Source organism: Canis lupus, chromosome 1 (assembly GCF_011100685.1).
Source record: "Canis lupus familiaris isolate Mischka breed German Shepherd chromosome 1, alternate assembly UU_Cfam_GSD_1.0, whole genome shotgun sequence".
Lineage (NCBI taxonomy): Eukaryota > Metazoa > Chordata > Mammalia > Carnivora > Canidae > Canis > Canis lupus.
In genome coordinates, this window is record NC_049222.1 from 110,609,432 (window position 1) to 110,626,348 (window position 16,917).

The following is a 16,917-nucleotide window of genomic DNA, read 5'->3' on the forward strand; positions in this document are numbered from 1 at the left end:
AGGGTGCCAGGCCCTTTCCTCTGTGCTGAGCAGACACTGTTCATTATGACCTCCATTGCCAGAGGAGGGAACTGAGGTACAGAAAGGAGAGAGCATTCCCCCGAGGGGATCCAGCCAGGAAGTGGTGATGGTATAATTCAAACCTCCCCTGTGCCAGAGCCTGGGGCTTAACCCTGAGCTCCACTGCCCACAAATTACAACTTAATTACCCTTGGGAGAAATTTTCTGACACGTATGGAGATAGAGGTGGGACGGGGGGGCTCACTTATTGTGGGGGTATAAGGAAGATCCTTGTCTTGCTCTGATTCGCACACATCGTGCTCTCCCCCACCCATGTCTCTGTGTTCTGTCTCTACCTGCATCTCTTGCTTTGTTCCCCAAATAAGACCAAATACTGGGTGGGTGCAGGGGTTTGCAGGCCTCAGAAAAAATGAGACGTCTGATACACTGAGTTGTGAAAGCACATCCTGAGTTAGTCCATGAGTCCGTAAGTGACAGAGCAAGGGACCCTGTAGGAGAAGGCTTGACATAGGGCAACAGCTATGAGGTTATAAAGATGCACGTTTACTGAGTGGCTCACATCTAATGAGAATAGTCATCTGGTGGGTAGATACTAGAGCTATCTGATTTTATGGGTGAGACAGCTGAGACCCAGAGAGAGCAAGTGCCTTGCCCAGGGTCACTCAAGAAATGATGGAGCCAAGTTATCTGTGATGTGGCAGTAGTGGTGCTGCTGCAGGAGATACTCCTGCCCCACTCTCCACCCTGCAAGGATTCAATTCTTGTGCAGGAGCTGGGATAGCACAAGCCCTGCAATCACAGTCCTGGGTTCAGATCCAGATCCTTGCCCTGCTTCCCCTTCTTGTTGACTTATCCTCCCCCAGGAAATGGAATTTGGTTTCCCTGCCCTGCAACCTGGCAGCAAAGTTCCAGCCTCAGGCACCCTGCCTGGCATCAGTCTGTATTTCCTCACATCTTCACCCACCCCTGCCAAGTTGTCATTGGGTGAAAACAAAAACAGAATGCAGGAAAAGCATGCACCATGCACCAGGAAGTATCCTAAGAATAACTCACTGGAATCTCAGGCAACCTGCAGAATATAGGTACCATCACTACTCGCTTGCCAGAAGTGGAAACCGAGGCACAGGTTGGGAATGTTTCCCAAGTCACCCAGTGAATAAGTAGCCAAGTGAAGTTTAAACCAGGCTGGTTTCTGCAGCCTTACTATTCCTATACTATCTTTTAGAGAAGCAGCCCTCAGAATTGTTTGGCACACACACAATATTTTAATTGTATACATTGCAAATAGTTAAGTATCAGGAAATCACATGAACAGTCCCAATCAGGATTTCTTTTAGGCATGGGGGACAGTGGTGGTGTAATGTCCCTGTTCTTGTGGCAACACATGACTGAAGGGGTTGCAAGGCTACCACAAGCACACAGCCCACCTCTCATTTCTCTTGATGACCTAGGGGAGAAGATTGACCCACCTCTCATACACAAAAAAGTACAGCTATTTCTCATGCTTTATTTACAAGGCCCCTACCTTAGCACCACACCCACACACACACCCCAAACCTATGAAGAAGGACTCCGTTAAGCTGCTGTGGGGCACATCTGTCCAGGGGACTGGGGACCCCAAGGGAAATAACACCCAGGTACTAACTAAATCTAAGTGCAGTTCTAAGTGGGGGAAGGATTTAGGAGTGAGGGTCTTGTGTGTGTACAGGTGGTCCAGACACAGGCTGTCGGTTTCTCTCCATCTCTCCCAGTCTCCAAGGGCTGCCCAGGAGGGTGGAGAGGTGCGTCCATACCCGCAGCCGGCAGTGGTCTGTCCTAGTTGCAGCTCTGAGGCCTGCCTTGAATGGTTCATGTTTAGTCTACACATGAAGTCCTCCTTTCTGGCCCCCAGTGCTGCTCACATTTCTCTTTCCATCTCTCACCTGTCCTGTGAGCTCCAGGGCATTTTTCCCAGCCCAACATGTCCAAAGAACACTCTTGGCTCAACCCCCACTGAACGTCATCTCCCTCTCTCTTTCCACCATCCCAAACCTAGGAGTCTTCTTTGACTTCTCTTGCTGCACTTCCCTCATGCAAAACATCAGCAAATCCTCAGCTCTACCTTTAAAATAGTGCCAGAGCCCAACTACTTCACATGCTTCTGAAGCTGCCACTCCTGCCCCTAATAATCTGTTCCCTCACATAGCAGACAGAGGATCTGCTTAAAACATTAGCCCAGAAAAAAGAAAAAAAAAAAAAATTAGCCCAGGAGACGCTGCTGCTAGGAATCTTCAATGCCCTTGCCTGCTTCTCTCTCCCCACATCTCTTGGCCCAGATTCATCCCACTCCAGCCATGCAGGCCACCTGTCTGTTCCTCATGCATGGCTGAGCTCTTTCTTGCCTCAAGGCCTCTGCGGATGCTGCTGCTTCTGCCTAGAATCCTCTTCCCAAAGCAGTCTCCTTCACCTCTTGCAGGTATGGCTTAAGTGCCACCTCCTTGGAGATGCCCTCCTGCCACCCTAGGCTCCCTTTAATTGTTCTTCTTTAGCCAGTTCCACAGTGTATGTATAACTTGTTCTGTCTTTGCTGCCCACCCCCCTCAGTTGTGAACTGTGAACTCTAGAAGAACAGGGACTTTGTCTTCTGTTTTCCTCCTCCCACCACACCCCAATTTCTCTAGCGCCCTCCACACCTCCACACTGGGCCTGGTACACAGCAGGTGCTCAATGAATACGTGCTAAAACGGACACAGGATCTCCACTGCCTAGCAGTAGCTTTCCAAGACCCGGCTGGCCTCGTCCCCAGACCCCGGCAGGGTCCCCAAGGACCGGGCACCGTCAGCGGCGACCCGGCAGGGGCCTGAGTCCAAGGGCAGGGTCCTGGAGGCGCGCTCCGGTGGCTGGCGCTGCTCCTCCCCGAGGCTGTGGCGCAGGCGGCAGCGGTGCCAGCAGCGGCGGATCTCCGACTGTACCTGCAATGCGACGGCGCTCAGAACCTTCCCTGCGTTCCCGGCCATTCCCTGTGCGGCCGCCAGAGGGCGCGGGCGGCGAGCCGAGGCCGTCCCTACCTCCTTGTTGATGAAGCAGTACAGGATGCTGACCAGGAAGCCCTGCCGGAGGACGCAAGGGGTTAAATCACAAGTGGGGGCAGGATCACAGACACCCCCTGAATGAGCTCGGACCCTTACCTGGTCCCAGGCAACCTAGGCTGCCACTACCCTGGTCCTAGGCCATATCAGTCACCCTCGAGCTCCAGGCTCCCCTTTGCCTGCCTCAGTTTGTTGAGCAAGAAGGGGGTTAATTAAAAGGGAACCTCCGAGGTAGGCCACCTAATTATGATAACAGCTTCCCCATTTTCTGACCCACTTGGGCAAGTGCTTAACCCCTTTGTGCCTCTATTTCTTCATATGTAAAATGGGGTCATATTATAGTGCTGGTTGTCAGAATTAAGATAATCCTATGCAAGAAGCTGGAGTGCCCAGCACACAGTGTAAAACCTTTTTCTTAAGCTTCTTATAACCTTTTATTATATATATTACATATTATTAATAAATTAATTTACTTAAGAATTATCTTTATATAAGTTTATACATTTTGCATATAAACTTTAAATATAAAATATATAGGGACACCTGGGTGGCTCAGTGGTTGAGCATCTGCCTTTGGCTCAGGTCATGATCCTGGGGTCCTGGGCCAGGATCGAGTCTCACATCAGGCTCCCCTTGGGGAGCCTGCTTCTTCCTCTGCCTATATCTGTGCCTCTTTCTCTGTCTCATGAATAAATAAATAAAATCTTTAAAATATATATGTAATATATAATTACAAATAAATTGGTAAACTAGGACAGCCCCGGTGGCACAGCAGTTTGGTGCCGCCTGCAGCCCAGGGTGTGATCCTGGAGACCCGGGATCGAGTCCTGCATCGGGCTCCTTGCATGGAACCTGCTTCTCCCTCTAACTGTGTCTCTGCCTCTCTCTCTCTCTGTGTGTGTCTCTCATGAATGGATAAATAAAATCTTTTTAAAAATTAAATAAATTGGTAAACTAATACAATGAATTATTTATGTTAAGATCTTACAAATCTTACTATTCATTTTCATGATCCTGTTAAAATCTACCTCTGATCACCTCCCTCTGCTCCCGTGGCTCCTGAATCACTCACGGAAAAGCCAAGGTACTCACTTGGCCCAGGGATCTGCCCGGGTATGTTACCTCACTGTCATGTCTCCCCCTTGCTCCCTGTAGCTCCCACCACTTCAGGCATGTTGGCCTTCTTCCATTGGGAAAGGTACTCTCTTCCATGTTAGGGGCCGTCTTCTCGGTGAGGCCCTCACCCACTGTCTATAACCCCATATTTTGTCTGCTTCTCTATTTTCTTGCTTCCCCCTACCCCCACTTCTAGGAATATCTCTCCATCTGACATTCTGTATATTTTATTTACATAGGATGTTTAGCAATCTGTCTCTCCTGATAGAGGGTAGGGACCATTTGGTTCTTGGCCCGGAAAAGTGCTTGGTACACAGTAAGTGTTCAGTAAATTTTTCCTGAATTTAATGAATGAATGAGCCTTGTGAGGTGAGATCAGTATTGTTTCCACTTAGAGATGAGGAAACTGAGGCCCAGCAAGGAAAAAGCATGGCAACTAGGGTTAGGCAGGCAAGCACAGGGTTGTTGGCCTTGAATTTTGGTGCCTCCTTACATTTTGTGCCTCAGGCAACTCATTTACCTACCCTAGACTTAGACCCTAGGTGAAGGCCACAGAGCTGCAAAGTTGGCCCTGTGCTTGCCTGGGCTGCAATGCCCTCCATCGTCTCTAGGAGGCAGTACTGCTAAGCCTACCTGCTTTGTTCTCTTGGTCCTTCCTACCTCCCCAGCTCTGGACAGAGCTAGCTCAGTATTTTGCCCAGAATATATGAATGAACTTGTGAACATGTTTACACCCTATTGGGTGGCCGCATCAGTGGACGATTGCAGCCCCATGCTCCTCTGGGGAGGAGGGCCCCAGGACCAGGGGTGTAACCCCGGCACCCCGACTTATCGCCTTAGCACCTGGAATGAGCTGAGGAAGATCTCAAAGCCGAGCTTGGTGAAACGGAGGGCACCCCGGGCCTGTTCCTCTGTCACCGGAGCAAACACCACCTCGTGGACGCCCAGCAGGGGCACCAGCGTCAATGTGGAGCGAGCCAGCCTGGAGGTAGAGGGTGGCAGTGGTCCCCCTGCCCCAGGTCCTCTGTCTCGCACCCCGCCCCGCTCCCTCCACGCCCGTCCTGCTCCCTCACCTCAGCCGGTAGTCCGGGCAGCGCATCTGTCGCGTCCTCAGCTTGGACACGAGGATGCCAAGAATGCGAATAAAGATGAGAAAATTAATCTGCAGGGAGAGATAGAGGCTGAGCCGACCCAATCCTGTCCTGGGGACAGAGGGTAGGCCCCCATTTCCCAGGGTGGGAAATTCCAGAGGGCCAGGAGGAGTCAGAGTCGGCCGTACCAAGATGGTCATGAGGATAGGGGTGCGTATGATCCACCAAATGGCCTTGACATCGTTCCGCTCCCAGCACCTGGGGGTGGGGGGAGTAGAACTAAGAGAAAACCCCAGGACTCACAGGGTCACGCACCCTCTCTCGCCAGCTCCGCCCACTTTCCTGAGCGCCACACCCCCGTTCCTTTAAAGCTGCGCCCGCTACGATCCAGGCCTCGCCCCCATCCCGCCCTCTTCCAGGACACCACCTTTCCTAGCTCCCCATTCCTTTAAATCCCATCCACACCCTCCCAGCCCCTACTTGCCCTCCGAACCTCCCCACGTTTCCATCACAACCCGCCCAAGTCCCTCAGAACTCCGCCCGCCTCCCAGGCCCCACCCCAGACCCCAAGACTCACTGCGTGTTCTCGTACAGGTACCTGACGATCACCCAGGGAATGACGAAAAGCGCGGGGGCCCCTGTGCAGACCCCGACCCCCGCCCCCCACCCCGCCGCAGCTGTCAGCGCGCGCACGGGCCCCGCCAGGCCCAAGACCCGCGGAATTTCCCCCGCCAGGATGGGGAGGCGAAAGCCCAGAGAAGGAAGGAGCACCCCTGAGGTAGACCAGCAGGGTAGTTGGGGGAATGGAGACGTGCCAGGTTGGGCAGGGGACAGGGTCGGGGCTCACCCCAGCCGAGGAGCAGGTAGCAGCGGAAGTGGCCCCCCTCGGAACCTCCCACGAGCACCAAGAGACTGTGCAGATAGACACCCTCCACCAGCAGCCACGTGTAATTGGCACCCACGCAGTACTGGGTCACGATCTGGGCCGTACGGCAGGCAGCTAGGGCCTGGGGGAGGGGGCAGTCAGGGCCTCCAGGGTGTCCCCAAGCCTTCCTCCTCCATCCACCTGGTCATTCTTCCACCCTATCTCCTGCCCTCGACTATTTACCTCCTGCTCTGCATCACCAGAGGATGGCGTCTGTGATAGATTTCTCTCTCCTATTCTCTTTCCCTACCCCCAGAGCTGTCCAGCTCTTACCACTTTAACAATTGGTATTTCCCATCTTGTTGTCAGTTTCTCCCCCACCCCAAATTCCCCCCCAACTATGGCCTCTCTCAGGGACAGCACCAGGACTCCCCCAGCACATAGCTTCTTCACAATCGGCATGACCCAGCTCGCTACGGGAAAGTTTTTCTCACCTGAAAGTTTTTCTCACCTGAGCCCCCAGCCTCTAGCCTCTCCACCTTTGTCTCAAGTAACAGATTGGTATCTACCAAATCCCACCCCCACGGGTTAGTTTCTCCCATCCTGCCACACCCCACCTCCAGCAGAGGGACCCTCTCTCCTTTGTGAAAAAGTCCAGGGAGATAATGAGGAAGGAGGTGATGGGGTGGACTAGGAGGAGGCTGAGTTGGAAGGACCCCTCTTCAAATGTGTTTGGAGAGCTCCAGAGAGATAAACTGTTGATAGTGTAGGAGGTAGTAAATGGGTTGGGAATCTCTTGGCCCCACCAGAGGAGGCAAAATCCCAATTTAAGAAAGAGGGGAGATGCTCACCGGGTTCCACAGGACGGGGCCCTGGTCCCCAGGGTAGGGGCCAGGTGGAGGTAGCAAACGGTCTCGCGTGAGGATGGCCGCCGCCCGCAGCATGAAAGACGTGAACAGGTTGATGTGGATGTAGTTGCGAGTGCAGCGCAGCCGCCTAAGGGATTTGGGGCACAGTCTGGGGACCCCTGGATACCTGTCCTTGGCCACACAGAGCTCCTTAAATCAAATCACCTCCCAGCCTGTCCCACAGAACCACCATTGGATGCTTGTTGCTAGGGGAGCCTGACTACCCCATCTTACTAGGCAAACTGGAACCCAGTCTCTGCTGCTGTGACTCAAGGCTAGAGGTCCCACCTGAAGAAACTCAAGATGAGCAGGGCTAGCAGCAGTGTGGCCAGGGACAGGGAGTAGCCCACGGTGTACATGACCTGCAGCCGCTCCAAAATCAGCCGTTGATCCTAGGTTGGGGTAGGAGAGTTCAGGAGGGTAGGAGGACACAGGAACAGAGTTCAGTGTTTCCCCCAGGGTCAGAAAGGGGCCCTGCTTTTTGTTCCTGGCTAGCATCCCAGTTTCCTCTTGGGGATCCAACAACCCTTGTTTGAGTGGGGCCGACTCCACCTCTCACTCCAGGGCTAAGCATGTGACCAGCCAATCAGAGCATTCTATATAACCCCCTACACACACAGACACACACACACACATACACAGTGATTAATGCAGAGTGGATGCATGACCCAAAGTGGCAATCCTTGGACATTACATTAGAGCTATTAAGAACAAAGTTCAGTCTCCTCACAGTCTTGCTTGGTTGATGGTATGTGAGCCTCATGCTAATTAAGAGGACCACACTTTTCCACCCCACAGAAAAGATGAGACCAGCACAGAGGAAAGCAAAATCATGGTGTGGTGAGAGACAAAAAGATTCCCAACAATATCTTTTGAGCACTAGATCCAGCTATGCCTGAAGCTGTTGTCCTATACTTTTCAATCACAGAAGCCAATATATTTCTCTTCTTTCTCCAACTTATTTAAGTTAGATTTCTATCAGGCAGCCTCCTTAGCTCAGCAGTTTAGCTCCACCTTCGGCCCAGGGCATGGTCCTAGAGACCGGGGATCACATCCCACATCAGGCTCCCTGCAAGGAGCCTGCTTCTCCCTCTGCCTGTGTGTCTGCCTCTCTCTCTTTCTCTCTCTCTGTCTCTCATGAATAAATAAATAAAATATTTTTTAAAAAGTTAGATTTCGGGATCCCTGGGTGGCGCAGCGGTTTGGCGCCTGCCTTTGGCCCAGGGCGCGATCCTGGAGACCCGGGATCGAATCCCACATCAGGCTCCCGGTGCATGGAGCCTGCTTCTCCCTCTGCCTATGTCTCTGCCTCTCTCTCTCTCTCTCTCTCTCTCTCTCTCTCTCTCTCTCTCTGTGACTATCATAAATAAATAAAAAAAAATTAAAAAGTTAGATTTCTATCACTTGGAACCTAGAGTCTTTGAATAGTACAAGGGGTTTCAAGTTTAGCCTGAAGCAGCTGCCTTTTCATCTCTCCCTGCACATTCTGACCTGAATCCCTCAACACTTCTTACCTGAAAAGCCCCATTCTTCTCTGGGTTCTCACACTGAGAATGGTCTCTCCAAGGTCCCCATTGGCCATCACTGCCACACTGGCGGAGGACAAAGCCTGCAGCCACTGTGGGGACACAAAGGAAGGGGTCAGAGGCACAGAGAAACAGAGACTGAAACAGAAAGATAAAAGTAAGACAAAGGCAGAGATAGCCAAAGTGATGTGATGATAATACACCCTTATGCATATTAATTAAACTAATATTCCTAACAAGCCTATGAAAATGACACTGTTATCAACCACATCTTACAAAAGAGGAAGCTGGGGCACCTGGCTGGTTCAGCAGTTGGGCGTCTGCCTTCGGCCCAGGGCATAATCCCAGAGCCAAAGGATCGAGTCCCACATAGGGCTTCTGCAGAGCCTACTTCTTCCTCTGCCTCTCTCTGTGTGTCTCTCATGAATAAATAAGTAATTTTTTTTTTTTTTTTTTTTTTTAAAGAAGGTGGGCAGCCCGGGTGGCGCAGCGGTTTAGCGCCTCCTTCAGCCCAGGGCCTGTTCCTGGAGTCCTCGGATCGAGTCTCACATAGGGCTCCCTGCATGGAGCCTGCTTCTCCCTCTGCCTGTGTCTCTGTCTTTCTTTCTCTGTGTCTCTCATGAATAAATTTTTTAAAAATTTTTTTATTTATTTATGATAGTCACATAGAGAGAGAGAGAGAGGCAGAGACATAGGCAGAGGGAGAAGCAGGCTCCATGCACCGGGAGCCTGACGTGGGATTCGATCCGGGGTCTCCAGGATCGCGCCCTGGGCCAAAGGCAGGCGCCAAACCGCTGCGCCACCCAGGGATCCCTCTCATGAATAAATAAATAAAATATTTATTAAAAAAAAAAAAGGAGCTGAGGCATAAAGAAGTTAAATAAATTGCTCCAGGCCAAATAGCCAGTTAGGATGGAAAGACCAAGACGCCCAGAGAAAATAAGAACTCCGTGATCCTCAGAGAGATGGAGAGAGAAGGGGCACTAAGTGGCAGAGCCAGGGTTGGTCAGGCAGACGGAGACACCCAGCCAGAGAGGAGCAGGAGATCAAGTGTAGGCGAACTCGCAGTGGGGGGGTGGGGAGGGGTGCAGTGGTGTCTGGGGCAGGGTTAGAAGTTAATTTTGTCAGGGAAGGGCCTGGGGTCCAGGGGGCACCTCACCGTGACGGTGCCACGGCAGGTACCAGGGGCAGGACGCACGGGCGGTGACGTTGGGTGCAGCGTAGTCCCAGCAGACGTACATATCGAAGGACGCGTTACAGGCGAGGTCTGGGGTGGGCGTGGAGGCCGGACGTCGGGAGGACAGACTGAACATAACCCAAGGCTTCTCGGCGGATCACAAGCAAGCTCCTCCCTAGCCCCGCCCACCTGGAGTGGCCCGGGGCCGGCCCGGCCGCCGCCCCTCTCACCAGACCCCAGGCTCCGCCCCACTCGCGCCCTTCGGCCCCGCCCACCGCGTGCAGCCCCGCCCGAGGCCCCGCCCATTTCAAGCTTCTTCCCAGGCCTCTCCCACTGGTCGGAGTTGCGTCCCTCCGCGCATTCAGGTCTAGGTCCTTCCCACCCAAGCCAAGCATCACTCAGGCAGCTCCAACCCAGCCCACCCCTACCCCAGACTTCCTTCAGGCCCCCCTGAACCGTCAGCCCTAGCCCGACTCAAGCACACCCCCCTCGGCCCTAGTCCTTCCCGCACCCCCGGTCCCCGCTCCCAGTCACACCTGCTGGGGGGTCCACGGCTTCCAGTGTCTCCTGGCACTCTCTGCGGTACCGTTCCCAGCGCTGGTACAGCTCCCCCGCCGTCTGACCGACAGAGTCTGTCTATGGAAAGAGAGCAGGGAGGACACCCCACACACACTCGACCGATCCCCACTCTCAGGCAGCAGGGTTCAAGTGGGCTAGAGACACGCTACAGGGATTTGAAGAGGTTGCCTTGTTTTGTCCGGGAGTCTTGGGTGGCTTAGAACTCTCTTCTGAGTCTGGAGGGGTGCCTAGACCAGCGGAGTTGCTGTGGAGGGCTGAAAACTTTCAGCAAAATTAGGGGAAGGAGTGGCTGGAAATCATCAGGAGGATTTGAAGGGGAAAGAAGAGAGACTGGAAACAACTTGAATCTAGGCAGTCTTAAAACTCTCTCTTGCAGCGCGGGGAGACTTAAAACCGTCCCTAGACCTCCCTTCTAGCCTTGAACTCCTGCGGCTCCTCGGGTCCTCACCTCCGCCCTCCCGAGCAGCGGCCTCCACGACGAGAGCAGCAGTAGCAGCCGCCAAGGCGGACAGATCGACATTGCGAGGGCGGCAGGGCATGGGGGGCGAGGGCCTGGTCGCGTAGGGGCAGTCCGGCCTGAAGGGTCAGGAGGCAGAGTCAGGAGCCTCTGACCTCCGCCTCCAGCCCCAGCGCCACCCGCTCTGAGCTTCAAATAAGCGGACTAGGAGGCAGGGGCCCCCTCCCCAGGCCCCCAGAAGTGATGACTCGAGGGGTGGGGGAGGGTGGGCGAGGCCAAGATCCAGCACGTGATTCCTAGGCCCGCCCCCAACTGTTGCTGGGGCAGCAGCGGTGGAAGGGGGGTGTTTGCTGAGGGCGCGGTTGCCCTAGAGCTGCTCCCAGCGGAAGCGCTAATGTCACCCTGAGTCTAGACCTAGAGGTTCTGGAGAATCTGGGGGCTGCCTTGGAGAGGAAGGCATAGAAACTGTCTGGCATGAGCTAGAAATAACCGTCGGAGTTCCCACTCTCCAAGCCCAGAGGGTTTTCAAATGGCAGATCGGGAGGATCCCGACCTTATAAAACTTGACCGCTGTAGGGGCACCTGGGAAGCTCAATAGGTTAAGGGTCTGCCTTTGCTCAGTTCATGATCCCGGAGTCCTGAGATCAAGCGCCATATCGGGCGGGCTCTGAGCTCAGCAGCATCTGCTTCACTCCCTCTGCCCCTCCCCCTATTTGTGCTCTGTCTCTGTCTCTGTTTCTCTCTCTCTCAAATAAATAAATAAAATCTAAAAAAAAAAAAAAAAAAAAAAAAAACTTGCCCGCTGTGGATAAAGCCCAGAGTCCATGGAACAACCCTCTCCCTAGGGACTAGAGAGGAGCCAGACTCTGGGCTTAGGTTTGCAGGGGCCCACATGCCTGAAAATCTGTCTAACCCCAGTAACTCCCCCACAGCACCATGTGAAGAAAGGGGGAAGCGGGGAAGATCTCAGAGGGAGCCCCAGAAATGGTTAAGACAGAAATACATAAACTGAACAGAATGAGATAACACAGCAAGAGACCAGAAAGCAGAAGACAGACAAAAATGTGGGTTAGGAAACAAACAGGGGATAGAGACCTGGTGAGAGACACAGAAAATGATCCAAGGAGAGATAAACGTAGAGAAACCGAGCCATCCAGAGGCTAAACAGAGATCGGAGACACGGAGACAGAGATATGAAGAGACGGGCAGACGGAACGATGAGGGGCACGGAGAGACAAAGAGACAAAAGCATGAGCTAAGACACAGAGAAAGAGGGGACCCCGGGGACTTGAGTGGGACATGAGGGCAGGGGAACGAGCTGGGATGGGGAAGCCCTCACCTGTCCCCAGATCTTCCCTTGATCACTCACTCGGGCTGCTGCTGCCTCTGCTGCTGCCTCCACTGCCTCTCCTGGGCTCTGGAGGAGTTGACAGCCTGGGGTGGTGGGAGAGGGCGGGGCCAGGGAGCAGGAGGGGGAGCTCTGGGGCTGAGACCCAGAGTCTGGGGCCAGCAGCACGTGAGGATCATTGCCGCTCAAGGTCACGTGGAAGAGCAGTCACAGAGCCGGGCCCACAGTCTTTCACACTGTCCCACCCATCCCACCCATCCCACCCAGCCATGGCACACAGCCAGAGTCACGCAGCCACACACAGTGTCACACGTAGTCCCATTCACCAAGCCATGGAGAGGCACAGCACGGAGGCACACACTGAGCCTCACTGCAAATATATTTTGCTGATGGTCACTTACAGTCACGCAATCCACAGTCACATTCAGAGAACCAAGGTCTCTCCCCTACAGGTTGACAGGCATCCACAGTGACAGCCGTGCAGCTGGAGTGCAGGCTCCTCCACTCACAGAACAACACAATCACCACTTCCCACAGTGCTGATGATCCTGGGCAGTCACACACGCAGTCACACACGCAGTCACACAATCATTAGGTCCCGTCACAAACGCCTTCTGTCTCCTCACTGGCAGTCACCTCTAGGTCCCCAGCATCACTCAGCAAGCTTTGGCATAGAGCAGAGGCTAGAAGAATGACCGTCGATGACAGACACGCACCCATATGTGGTCCCTCACAAACATGTAATCCTTTGGTGCCATCACCTGTGACACACAAGGTCACACAACCATACCCATTACCACTCTCACAGTTCACACGGTCACCAGAGTCTACAGTCATATCCCAACAACATACCTTCTCCAACTGTCACTAAAGTACACACTCTCGGTGTCACGTCGTCACGCTGTCACCCTCACAGGGTCACATCCAGAGCCATGAGGATACGGACACTCAACTCTGCACCCTGTCCTCACCCGCACTCATGAGTCCTACATAGTCACACACACATCACATGCCACGATGCCACCATCACAGCATCCTACGCATCCCCACAGATGCACAAAGGATCACACACCATCATGTTGTGATCACACTCGAACCCACAGCCTCACTAGGTCTCACGGTCACGGTCACCACCAAATCATACACCTTCCCACAGTCTCCATTTCCAGTCTCTTCCTTTGCCCTAAAACACAGGGAACATCTCATCTACATGAGAGGGGAAGCCTTAAAAACCGAGTTCCAGTTCTCAGTGTTCTCATCCCCAGTAGTCTCATCCCCCACTAGCACAGATTCGTGCACATTAGTCAACTAGTAACACTCAGGAACACACACTCCCCTGGGACCTAGGAGATAAGTGGGGCAGAGGTGAATATGCCCACTTTGCAGAAGAGAAACTGAGACCCCAAGGCACAGCCAGGGCAGGGAGTAGGGGGGATGCGTACTGCACCAGGAGACGGAAGGAGACAAGTCTAGGAGAGCGGGGTGGCCAAGGGGGGGGGGTCCTGGCTCCCTGGCCTCCAGCTGGCCTTCCTGCTCCTTGCCCCACATTCCTGGCGCCCTCTGGGTCCTGGGAAAGGCTCAGTTCATGGAGTGGAGAGGGAGAGGGGTCTGAGATAACCCAGCACCTCAGGGAGAGGCTGGGGTTGGGAGGGAGTCTCTCCTTGGCCCCAAGAGAGCCTGGGGGGCCACTTGGTTACGGTTGGGAAGGTGGGGCAGGGGGGGTGGCTGCGTAGGGGGAGGGGAGAGACTGGGGAAGAGGGGAGCTGTGGAGAGGAATTAAGGTGGTGAGAGAGACAGGAAGAGAAACCAAGGGCCCAGAGAGACCAGAGACAGACAGACAGGAAGAGACTGAGACGAGAGAGACCAAGAGAGACAGAGAGGAAGAGATCAGAAGAGACAGAGAAAGATACACAGAGAGACAGGGAGAGAGACATAGACAATGAAAGAGAGAGAGGACAGAGAGTTAGGCGGACAGGGACAGTGAACAGGCCACACTGAGAGGAAGATGGGGAGAGTGGAGGGAGAGAGAGCCTGAAAGGTGGGCCCTGAGGAGAGGCGAGCCAGCTAGGATGCTGCTGTGGCTTGGAGCTCCTCACTCGCCCCTGCAGGGGACCCCGGTTCACGAGGTGCACAGGAGAGGCGGTGTCCAGGTCCCAGACTGGCCCTCTGCCCACTGCAGCCCTCCTGGGTTCTCTGCATTCTCCCAGGGTCCGGGGAGAGAGCAGCAGGGACACACACACACACACTCACACACATGTGCACATACATACACATGCATGCACACGCAGCCTTCTCTGATTCCCACACCTCTTTCTCTGTGTATGTCTCTCTCTCACTGTCTCCCATCTTTAACCTTTCCCATTTCTCTTCCCCTTGTCCCATCTCCTATCAGCTCTCAGGGTGCCATCTCTGGGTGTCTCTCTCTCCATTGCCTCTGGTCCTGTGGCCTGGTGGGTACTGTGGTCGTCCCACCCCCCCGCTGGGAGCAGGCAGTGACCCCCAAGGGACAAGGTGGCTGGTGGCAGGGAAGAAGCTGGAAGGCCTATGCCTGCCCTGCTGGGGCTGTGACCAAGCAGAGCCTGTGGGAAGCAAGCAGGCGCCTGGTGTGCCAGCAGATGGTACAGGAGAAATGAGGCAGAGAGAGATGGGAAGAAGGGGCACCCCATGGGGGACCAAGGCCAGAAATGGGAGGCTGCAGGGCCCCCCCTGAGATTCAGGACTGCAGATAGATGAGGCCTGAAAGACCCACAGAGATCTACAGAGACGCGTGCGTGCTTGCACTTGCAGATACACACAAATATGGTCCAGAGAAAGCAGGAACCCAGAGACAGAAAAGAGACAGAGATCCAGAGACAGTGGCCTTGAGAGACAAACACAGACATGGGATCCAAGTGAGAGACAAAGACCCAAAGAGAAACCAAGATATAGTGACATGAAACCCAGAAAGAGACAGTAAGAAACAGAGACAGAGACCCACAGAGATGAGACGTGAGAGATAGAGATAAACAGACAGGAATCCAGAGAGAGAGAGATGGAGATAGGGATGGAGGGATGGTTCAGATAGAGAGGTTTGGAACACAGATGGGGGTGGGGGTAAACTCTCAAAGACACAATCAGACAGAGATGAGGCAGAGATGCCTAGCACCCCTCGCCCTCTTCCGGGAGGGGTGCTTCTCCCCGCCCCCACCCCAGCAGCCCGTTGCCATAGAGACCTCCCCAGATCCTGAGGGCAAATATTGTCCTGGCTAGAAGCAGCGGGGCTGTGTTGACATAATCTCCTGCTGGTGGGGTGGGGGCTCTAGGGGCCCAAGAGGCCAGGATGGGGACAGGAGAGCAGAGGGGCTCTCAGCCGGGGCCCCAGACAGCTCCAACTACCCCCTACCCACCTTGGAAGCAATGTGTAAACCTCCCCACCCTGGGAAAAGACACTGAGAGATTAAAACCTGTAGCCCTGGCTGCCCCCTGGTGGTAGCGGGCCAGCCCCGAAGCTCCTTTCCCAGCGTCAGGAGCAGGCTGGGCTGGGCATTTTTCTCCAGGTTTCTAGAATCTTCCCCCAGCCTCTGTTCTGGCCCAGGACCCTTCTCAACCGAGTCACATCCCTCTTTTTTTCCATCTGCAGCCCCTCGCATAGGACAGCTAGGTGGCCAGAGTGGTCATACTAAGGCACAAACTCTCTCATCCCTCTCCAGCTCAGAACCTGCCATGGCTCCCTAGTGCCCTCAGGAGGAAGCTCAGGCTCCCCTCCACCACCTCCAAGGCCTTTGCTGAGCTCCCCAGCCTCCTCTCCAAGATGTCCCAGCTCTTCAGATTCTTCCCCAGCCCTTGACCTTTGTACCCACAGTATTCTCTGCCTCAACTGCCTCCACCCAATTTCTGTGGAGTTTCCCAAGCCTACCTCAAAGTTAGCTCACTCACTCACTTATCCATTCAACCAATAACGACTTCCTCTCCCGGACTCTGAGCTCTGTGAGGACAGGATCAGGGTTCTTTCAGTCGCTTATGGGGCCCCACGGATCACCCAACACTGGTTCGGCACAGAGCAGGGCTCTATTCATTTTATTGGGTACTTATGTATCAGGTTCTGGACTCTGGAGGTCCCAGAGGCCCGGCCCTCCTGCCCAGCTCAGTCATAGACCCAAATAGGGAGACAGATTTTTTTAAAGATTTTATTTATTTATTTATCCATGAGAGACACACACACACACACAGAGAGAGGCAAAGACACAGGCAGAGGGAGAAGCAGGCTTCATGCAGGGAGCCCAACGTGGGACCTGATCCCAGGTCTCCGGGGTCATGTCCCAGGCTGAAGGCTGCCCGGGAGACAGATTAACAGAAGGAGAGATAGAAAGAGAAACACAAAGAAAAAAGAAAGAATCAGAAAGATGGGGGAAATCAAGCTGACAGAAAAGCAGAATGCAGGCTTAGTAGCAGTAGCAGAGAAGGGAGGTAACTTGCTTTAGGTGACATAGCTCCTAAGGGATGGGGATAGAGGACCCATTTCCAGCCAGAGACATAAAAGGAGACAGGCGGAGAAGAGAGAAAAGTGGCCCAGAAGGAAACCTAGAGGCAGAGAGAAAAGATGAAGCCAAACAGGGAGCCCTGCCCCCTCTGCCCTGGCACAGCCGCCCCCGGCCCCACTCTCTGTCTTTCAGGCCTTTGACATCTCCCTGCAAAAGTGCTTGTAATTAAACTAGCTCCATTAGCTGTACCCAAAAGCCACTGTGCTGAGCACTTGACAGGACTGAGCTCACTGAACCTGCT

At 53.9% G+C, this 16,917-nt stretch overlaps 1 protein-coding gene across 3 annotated transcripts; it reads right to left on the minus strand.

Moving 5' to 3' along the window:
• Positions 1-1,263: 1,263 nt before the first annotated feature.
• GIPR (gastric inhibitory polypeptide receptor) lies at positions 1,264-12,223 on the minus strand. Of its 3 annotated transcripts, XM_038528556.1 has the most exons (14): positions 12,148-12,223; positions 10,800-10,927; positions 10,309-10,408; positions 9,755-9,862; positions 8,584-8,687; positions 7,358-7,461; positions 7,013-7,157; positions 6,144-6,303; positions 5,874-5,934; positions 5,485-5,554; positions 5,279-5,367; positions 5,049-5,187; positions 3,069-3,110; positions 1,264-2,972 (listed from the first exon to the last, which is right to left on the minus strand). In XM_038528556.1, the coding sequence occupies exons 2-14, from the start codon at positions 10,869-10,871 to the stop codon at positions 2,766-2,768; spliced, it is 1,401 nt and encodes a 466-aa protein (XP_038384484.1). In that variant the 5' UTR covers positions 10,872-10,927; positions 12,148-12,223; the 3' UTR covers positions 1,264-2,765. The 3 variants fall into 3 exon arrangements, with proteins under 3 accessions (XP_038384484.1, XP_038384483.1, XP_038384485.1); XM_038528555.1 differs by having other exon boundaries at positions 1,264-3,110; XM_038528557.1 differs by lacking the exons at positions 5,874-5,934; positions 8,584-8,687; positions 9,755-9,862; ... (1 more) ...; positions 10,800-10,927; positions 12,148-12,223 and having other exon boundaries at positions 1,264-3,110; positions 7,358-7,703.
• Positions 12,224-16,917: the final 4,694 nt, after the last annotated feature.